Raw genomic sequence first — 9,413 nt, 5'->3', positions numbered from 1 at the left:
ATGTAAGCCTTGAATTAGGTGAGCATAAAAAGTAATAATACAATTATGTTTTGCAATTACACATTTGTTTTAGAAACATTTTTCGATATCGACCTAATTCAAATAAAACACAAAACAAACAAATATAAAAGGTAGGTGTATTAAAACACAATATCAGATTCCTGAATGTTATTTAGTAATCAGTACATATATCCAGATGAATAAATTAATGACAAATCAAATCATTCAAGTTGTTTTTCTTCCTACTCACTAAACTGTCTTTTTTTCCACAATGCCAAGATCACGCTTGAGTGTACTCAAAGAAAACACCAATCAAACACTTACCTGAGTCCACTCTTTAATCCAAGCATACAAGCAAATGCCTCAAACAATGCTTGCACATGACTTTCATGTATGCTACACCCATGTTCTCTTTTCTTAAGTATAAGATAAAGCTGGTTACTGAAATCCTGTGCCTGACAATGAAATCTACAAAGAAAACCATGGGAAAGGATGATTTTTACATATTAATAGTTTTACATTATTTTTAGCAATAATTATTTTAACAAGAGCAATCTTAAAGAGATTTAAATACAGTCAAACTTGTCTTAAGAGGCCACCTTTGGGAAGTCTGGAAACTGGCCACTTAAGACAGGTGGCCTCTTATTCCAGTTTGCCCTCGAAAAGGACATTCAGGCAATGAATAAACAACATTAAGCACTACAATTAAATTAATCAAATAATAAAACAGGTCAATTTAACAAAGGCTTTTAGTGTATATAATAATTCAAGCTAATTAAAAAAATATTAAAGAATTAAATTTTTTAAAAGTTTTTGTGCATGTTTCTGTTCCTACATATTAGTTAAATAAGAAATTTATACATACAGTGCCTGGTTATTATCCTTTTTCATAAAGAAAAAAAATTACACAAAAATACATTTTAGTGGTAAATAAAATAAAGCATTGAAATTTAAGTAAGAATATGTTAATAAAAATTCCACTTGCAAACGTTCAAAAATGGTCAGCAGTGTAACACCCCTCCCCCCCCCCCTAAATTAATTCATCGGCAATTAACTTACTTGCTGAAGTTTTTAAAGTCTGGTTAATTTTATTGTTTATAAAGCTGTCAGAATTTCTATGTAACATACACAAACACACAAATAAATTTAACCACTTGACCAGAGAGATGTATTGACGCAGGTGTCATATGCAGTGAAGCGTGACTAATCCCTATCGATCATCTGTTGATAGTGAAATTCACGAGATAATCATGCCACATGAAGCACTGTTTTCACAAGAGTAGCAATTAGAGTTTCTACATGGAATCAAAATCTAAAAGGTGTGAATTTCTTTAGGTAGAGGAAAGTATCAATTGTATTTAAATTCTTTTTATTTTTCAATCGGCGATCTTGAAAAATAAGTACAAATTCATCTAACAGAGTTCAGTGTATCCAATAGTAATTTGTTTAATTGCATAAATAGCTGGGTTAAATTGGCTATTGGGATATAATTACCCGAGCGAATGAGTTTAAAAGACACAAGTTTGGCTTTCCAGAAAGCCTGAAATGTCATCTCTTTGGTATCAATAATGTCAAAGAAATAAAACAGAAAGGGAAATATTTTAATGCAATGAATATATGGATTATTACACCTGAAGTTCCCAAATGACTTATTCAGCAAACTCCACAGTAAAGTACGCAGTTTCTTTTGACCGCAGTACATATATGGAAAGCATGGACGTCTGCGAGAGCACCCAAGGTGATTTTTGGTGAAATTTCATTCTAGCGGTCTTTGTGCTTCTGGGTGTTTACAATTTAATTTACTTAATTCAAATACTTTCCTTGAACTATATTTTCTTAACACAATACGGATTTATCAACAATAATTATCATTCATTTAAAAGCAGCTAATCATTAAAGTTTGACAGGAATTTAATAAATTCAATTACAGACTAAAAAATTAACATAAAATTAGCGTTGACCACTCTTCGTACATTTTTTGCAGAATCTAATTGTAAGCTTGTTTTTTTGTGCGAGAACCAGTTTTTCCCTTCGCGTCAACAAATCTATATATAGAAATCACGTCATTGTCAATTCTCCTTGTGTGGCTTACCAATTTAATAAGGCATAGTATTGGGGATCAATATATATACGGCACACCGAAATTATAGATATCATATTTATAAGCATCGCACTTCTTTTCTAAATTTTCCTTGGCTTTCAAATAGGCCTAAACCGAAAGTAGATCACACACTTCTAAGCTAGTTCTTCTAAATGAAAACCAGTTTACAGGCTATTTGGAACTCTGTAAAACATCGAGGACTCCCGAAAGATTAATGGAGGCTTACACTAGGACTTCACTTCCGGCATACAATCTTAATGTGTCATCTCCCGAGGGAGATGACAATAACAGAATCACAGCAAGTGACGAAATGGCCGCCTATTACAGTGTCAATAAGGCTGTTGGGGGAGGATTTGAGTGGCCGCTGGCCGCGTTACACAGGTGGCCGTTTATTCCAGTTAAAATTTATAGGAAAAATCGTCGGGGGGAACTGAAAGTGGCCGCTGACCGCAAGTGGCCGCTGATTTCGGGTGGCCGCTAAGACAAGTTTGACTGTATCCCCACAGGGCTCATATCAAATGAGGCAATGTTGAATTTTCCTAATTAAAAACATAAATATGAGGGACTGAGATAAAAGAACATGATGGTAAGGTAGATTGAATACCGATAACTTTCTGACATGTAAAGCTGCAACATATATATAGTACTTATTGTTAAAAGAAATCTGCATAACAAGGAAGGGCAACAGGAATAAGACTTTCTATCTTTTTCCAACCTAGATATCATCAGAAATCACTTGGAGAAATTGGAGAACTTGTGTAAAGCATAGCGTGAACCATAAATCCAAGATGGCGAGTGTCGTCTCATGCAGGCTTGTAAGTTAAGAATGAAATAAATTGATAATGAAATTCAAATATAGTTTTTTTCATCTTTCTATTGAAAATTTTGAAAACTGATACAAACAAGAAGATACAGTTACTTTTAATATTTGCCCTAAAATTCAGAAGTTGTTTAAATCTCATTAAATTTCCGTTTTTATCCGGTTTTTTTGTTAAAATTTCGTTTTTATCGGATTAAAAAATTTATTGTGTCCTCTAAATGTAAGTCGTAAAAACGCTTATAGAACTTATTGCTAGCGCTCTCGAGCACTAGCAACTACGTTAGTCCTTTTCACTGGAATACGCATGCCCGACTCCATAGCAAGGGATTCTGGGAATATTGTATTTGAATTTCGTTTTTATCATCTTCACGTGAAATTTTGTGTTTAATCGTTAATGTCAAAAAGTAACAGTAGCTTTTGTCTTATAATGCAAAGTTATTTTCAATATCATAATAAATAACATGTAGCTAGCTTTATCTTAAATTCCTTCAAGCTCGGAAGACAACTTCGGATATGTTTTCCGATCTTGCCGGAAAGGCCCGAAAAGATACGATTGCTACAAAACAGTACCAATGGTTCCTGAAAAATTTCACCTCGAAATTGAAATTACAGTAGGTACATAATGATTAAGGCACAGCCAAAGAGCTATGCCATTGCCGATGTGTAGCCCACTCTAGATTCACAATTTTAAATTGAGACTCCACTCCAGCACAACTCCAGAATACCACTGTGCCTTCCTATCGTTAATTTATAATCGATTCAGAAATTTAAACCAATGTTTTAGAAATCTGCTTCTGTGTTTTATGATTGCTACAGCGCTAGCTCACAGTGGTTTCAATAAGATTTTCAACAGAAGGAAAAATAGATGGAATAGCAGGAAACCAGTTTCGGCGAGGGGTCTGGGGGCCGCCTTAGGCCCCCAGCGGGTCCAGGGCAGAGCCCTGGTGGGGGGCCCAGGTGGGCGAAGCCCCCCGACCGAAAACGAAAATCAGCATTTTGGACTCATTTTTCTTACCTCTAAGGCCATTAAAAAAGTACCATTTTTTCACATTCCTGTCACTATCAATTATCAAATTTTACCTAAAAAAGCCAACTAGAAAACAAATTTTTACCTTTTCACAGATTTGTTTGACAGATTTATGAAAGACTAAATTTTTTTCTTCTGAAACTAAGTGTCTATAAAAACATATAGACAACATGTATGAAATTCTAGGTAAAACATTATACTGGAAATTCTACATATTTAGTCCTTTTCACATAAATTGGTCAGGACTTTTATTCAAAATTCAAAAAAAAGATTATTAAGTTAAAAATTTAAGATTTTTAAAACACTTTGGGGATGAACAGTACCCCCAAAAATGGAAAAATTCTGCAATATTGAGACTTTTCATAAAATAATCTTGACGATTTTGTACAGATTGTCAGAACAAAAATATTAAGAAAATGAAATTTGATACAAAATACTAGTACATTAAAACCTTTCCAAATGTGAAAATAATATACTTTTCCTGTATTTCAAGAGATCTTGCACGAATAAATGAGAATGAAATTTCACGTTTTCAGTTTGAGGAAATTTTGTAAGAATTTCTACGTCTGAGTCAAGATTAAAATATTAAGACTTTTATTCGTAATGATTACGTCTTGGCTTATGTGGAAATCCTGTAAGAATTCATACATTTTTTCGTAAGGTCTTAATCACCGGGGAACCCCTCACTTAATATTGAGGCTGCCGCACAATCAATTTTCAATAGAAAATTATAAAACACAAACAAATCTTTTCGGAAGGGACCATTTTTATGCCTCTTAACGTATGTGATCTCAAACGCATGTGTTACAGCAGCAGCACGTTTCTCCACGACTTCGCTCAAATATTCGTTGTCCGCGACGCCATTACATGACACTATCGATCTAATCAAACTTCCTTGAAAAAAAGAGCGCACTCAAGGGAAGCTACTCTAGATCATAGAAATAGTTGCGGTAATGATTTCACGTATCAGCACCGGCAAAATTCTAATGACGGAAATTTCATAGCCGGCAAAATTTCTCGTACAGGCGGTTAATTTTGCCGGTTGCCGGCTCTTATTGAAAACACTGGCTCACCAATCTTTTTCAAAGATAAGCTTGTTTAGATGTCATCAGTGTTGTGTAGATGTTTGTTATTTACAAATGGCAGCACATGTCGTGCCAGTTGAGCTCGAGAAATGTTCCCACCAGCCGGGGAAAAAGTTCATCAGATCAAAAAAGAAAAAAAAAAAGCTTACCTACTGACCCTAATTTTTTCAGCCTGAAAGCGGAAACAAACCTATTTTTTTGTTAGGCCTCATGAAAATTATGGGAAAATGCACTGTTTGTGACTACACAATTACCCTTGTGAAAGTCTAAGCAGGTAACTATTTATAAATTCTTAGTTTATACTTATAAGTATTTTTGTGTAAATAAATGCTTCATTTCCATTTTTGGTGGTAATTTTAAAAATCACTCTAAAACAGGGCGAAATATGACTGAAACAGTCACTGTACCTAGTTCTTTGTCTAGACTGAAAACTTCAGATGGTAGTAAGTCCAAATGACTGACAGCAGAAATAAGATTTCAAGAACTCTGAGTGGGTAAAATATGTTTGAGATTTACCTGTAAAACCATATCATATGGTTTTCTGGTATCCATGTTGGGATCATTGATATTTTTTCATCATCATTTGGAGCCATCTCCCATAAGCTTTCTGATGACAGCTCTGAAAAGGACGTGTACAAATGGTCAAGGGATCTTAAATGAGCCATTATAGGACTCTTTTGGACGTACTTCTTTAACTCGTTGATTTTTTCAGTCTCCTCGTTGTTCTCAGTTTCCCCGCATTGAATAAGATCAAGAGGTTTCGTATCAGGAACATGCACAATTGATATATTAAGGTTTTCGATGTGCTTTCTTTCCCATTTACTCAGTCTTAGTGGAAGGTCGAGTGAAGCAATTTTGGTTAAGCACTTTCCGTGAATTGACTGCGAATCCTCAGATTCTGTTGAAATTATGTCAGGACCGGAGGACTTTGGAGGAGTTCCATCTTCATCTTGGTCAGAGCTCCCAGGCGTACTCTCACTGACAGAACAAAATCGTTTACGATCAGGGGATACAGAAGAGTCTGACATCCGTCGTTTTTTGTTTGCTTCGTCATATACTACTTCACTGTCTGCATCGGAGACGCTAACCGTTTTGTCTGAATCGGAATCTGCCATGCTAGCGAGCGGCGTTTTGGGTTGAAGTTAAGTCTTACTATAAACGAGTCGACCTATAACGTTCGTACGTTGGTATATTACCAAAACGGAAAAAAAAAATAATGGTCTGTTTTGTTTGGTTTGTTTAATTGTTTTGGTTTTGTTTGTTTTGTTTTTTGTTTTGGCTTGGAATTCATTTTTCAGTAAAGATAGAAAACATTACGGAATTAGATTATGATATCATTCTATAAACCAAATCAATCAACAATGGAATAGACGAATGCTCACAAAAATCTGCCGGGTTATAAAGTTACAATTGTAAAAACTCTCATTTTGCCAAAACTGAATCATTTATTTATTTCTCTTCTTAGGGGACGACCATTTGATTCTGAGGGGGGGGGGGGGCTGGGAGATTTTGGAAATAAATAATCTGTCCCTGAAAATGTTGAAAATAAATAATCTGTCCTCCACTGCCAAGAAAATAAATAATCTGACCTTGACTTATGATATTTAAATATTGTGAAAATACCTTTTTATTTAAGTTCAATTTAACCTCAGAATCTTCAATTCAGCATGTTTTTGGCTCGCTTCGCTCGCCATTTTAGAACCAAATAGTGTTTAAAATCAGATTACCATACTGGATACTTGTAGCCAGTTGATGAGCATGGCAATGTGCACTCAGTAGATGTGATGAATCACTTTAAATACAAGCCAATTCTTAAACACCACTAAAGATAAATTTTCTTGTCAAAGAAGTATACTTCCCGATAAATTAATACAAAGTAGTGGCGGATTTAAGGAAGGCATACATGTGTATGATCCCTCCCCTAAAATTTCAAAGTATGATATGAATAGTATTAATATTGCCATAGTTTAGTACAATACCAATATTTTTGTGCCTAGTTTTACTCTTAAAATACACAAAAACCCAAGAGCTTCAGGGGGCTTTGCCCCCTAGGCCCCCTTCATTCAAAGTATGATATGACTAGTATAAATTATGTCATACTTTGGAACATAACTAACCAGTTCCTACATAATTGTGCCTGGTTTTACTCTTAAAATACACAAAACCCCATGAGCTTCAGGGGGCTTCACCCCCTGGACCCCCTTCATTCAAAGTATGACATGACCAATATTAATAATGTCATACTTTGGTACATAATAACCAATACCACTACATGTATAATTGTCCTGGTTTTATTCTTAAAATACCCGAAAACCCAAGAGCTTCTGGGGAATTTCCCTCCCTTGGCCTCCACCAGTACTTCACCCAGGACCCACTGGGGGCCTTAAGGCGGCCCCAGACCTCTTGCTTGAACCATAGACCTAAAACGAAGGGACTGCCGACTTATGACGTCACAATCACTATCTTCTTGCGCTCGCAGCGCCCTCACCGGGATGTATAGAAACAGACTTCCTGTAATGAAATCAATGTTGTCGCATCACGGATTTCTGCATTCTTTGAGGAAATAACAACAAATTAGAAAAATCAATCATTTATCTAAGCTTTCTTCGACGAAATGATCTCGATTTACTACTTCGGAAGTTATAACTTTACGCTATAGAGTCGATGGAAACGTTTTAACTGCAGACATCAGCTGACTACGACGTGACATCTCTTGAATGCTGTCGATTATATTTTACGGTAGTACATGTTTATCTTCTTAATTATTTTACAAAGTAAGGACACAAATTATCTACCAATATTTGAACAACGACCAATTTCAGATCTTCGCTGAATTAATATAAACAATAAATACATTGTGAAGTGCCGTTTACAATAAGTGCTTGAGGACGGGACCCCCCTCCCCCTTTTTCGATATAGACCCCTGGGCTTTTTTCTCATAAATAATCCTTCATTGATTTATTTGTGATAAGATCTATACCAAAAATTAGAAAAATTACCTGAAGCATACGTTCTTTAGAATCTACCCTACACTCTATATAAAAATCAACGAGAGTGGGGTAAATTTTTTATAGATAATAGAAGGTTAGTTTAATCAAATTTTCTGAATTGATAGGATAGATTATATCACAAATGTGTCATCCATATATAATTTATGTGAAAAAGTCTAACAGGCCCTGGAGTCTATATTTATGTGAAAAAGTCTAACAGGCCCGGGGGTCTACATTGGGGGAGGGGGGGGGTCCTGTCCTCAAGCACCTGTGCCGTTTACAGGTTTTAGATCAACAACTTAATAAATTGAGATTAGATGTTCCCGTGAATGATCTACATAATTATGTATTTTTAAAAAGTTGGATTTATGTTATTTATGTAATCGTGTTAATTCAGGATTACAACTTGTCAGTGTTGAAAAGATTTTCTAAGAGATTTTTTTTTATTTTTCCCCACAGGTTTTGTTGATAGCCTGTCCGCTTCTCAAATGAGAATAGGGGTCTGCCTTGCACACCAAACTCTATGGAAAATATTTTTAATTTAGAACACGGTCATGCCATGTACCACCTGGTATGATGAGTTAAATGTAAAAGAACAAAGACTGGTCACAAACCTGCACAGGATTAAATCAACAAAAGTGCCAAGTGGTGTGTCCCATGTATGCACAGCTGAGTTGCACATGACTGGATTTCAATGATTTAATTATCATGTTTAGAACTCCAATTTTTTCAACTATACTGTGTATATCCAGAATGTGATTATAATTAACTTTTGTATATCATAACTCAAAGAAAAACTGCATCAATACCGGTATAAATATTAAATGATTTAATGTGACTGTAATGAAATATTATTAAAATCATTGTTATATTTAATTTAAGACTTTTCCTTTTCTATAGTGAGCTTATATTGGTGAGCACTGTTTTAGATGTACATGTATGGCATATTTAATGTCTTTTTAGAATATTTATTTTCAATGTATCAATCACAACTGCAAAAAGCAAAATCATAATCGCTGAGCATCATGTTCAATCTTATCAGCAGCTTTGAAGAACAAACACTAGTAAGTAATTATTTTATATATGCAAGATCTACTGCCACTATGGTCAAACTGTTTGATCTTGAATCGACTGCTTAAATAGAAGTTTTAATAACTTACTGTAGCTCTAAACACAGGCACTTGTAAATCTTATCCTTTTTTTCTTTTTATGGAATTATACTCCCTATACCTTGTTAGGTAGGACTTTAGGGAAAATGTTATTTTTTATATTAAAAGAATCATATTTAAATGGGAAAAACTCATAGGTGTCGGAACCGGGGGGGGGGGGGGCTTAGCCCCCCCCCCCACTTTTTTTCCAAATATATACTTAGTATATAGACATTGAACAT

At 34.9% G+C, this 9,413-nt stretch overlaps 1 protein-coding gene across 1 annotated transcript; it reads right to left on the bottom strand.

Moving 5' to 3' along the window:
* Positions 1-324: 324 nt before the first annotated feature.
* LOC134234331 (uncharacterized) lies at positions 325-6,148 on the bottom strand (the record flags this gene model as incomplete). Its single annotated transcript, XM_062716379.1, has 2 exons — positions 5,550-6,148; positions 325-468 (listed from the first exon to the last, which is right to left on the bottom strand). Coding segments are annotated over exons 1-2 (743 nt in total), but the record flags the coding sequence as incomplete, so codon positions are not given.
* Positions 6,149-9,413: the final 3,265 nt, after the last annotated feature.

Source organism: Saccostrea cucullata, unplaced genomic scaffold, assembly GCF_032062105.1.
Source record: "Saccostrea cucullata isolate Sc308-1 unplaced genomic scaffold, CSIRO_AGI_Scuc_v1 ctg4027, whole genome shotgun sequence".
Taxonomy (NCBI): Eukaryota; Metazoa; Mollusca; class Bivalvia; order Ostreida; family Ostreidae; genus Saccostrea; species Saccostrea cuccullata.
Note: the sequence above shows the minus strand (reverse complement) of the source record. Positions and strands in the feature narration are given on the sequence as shown.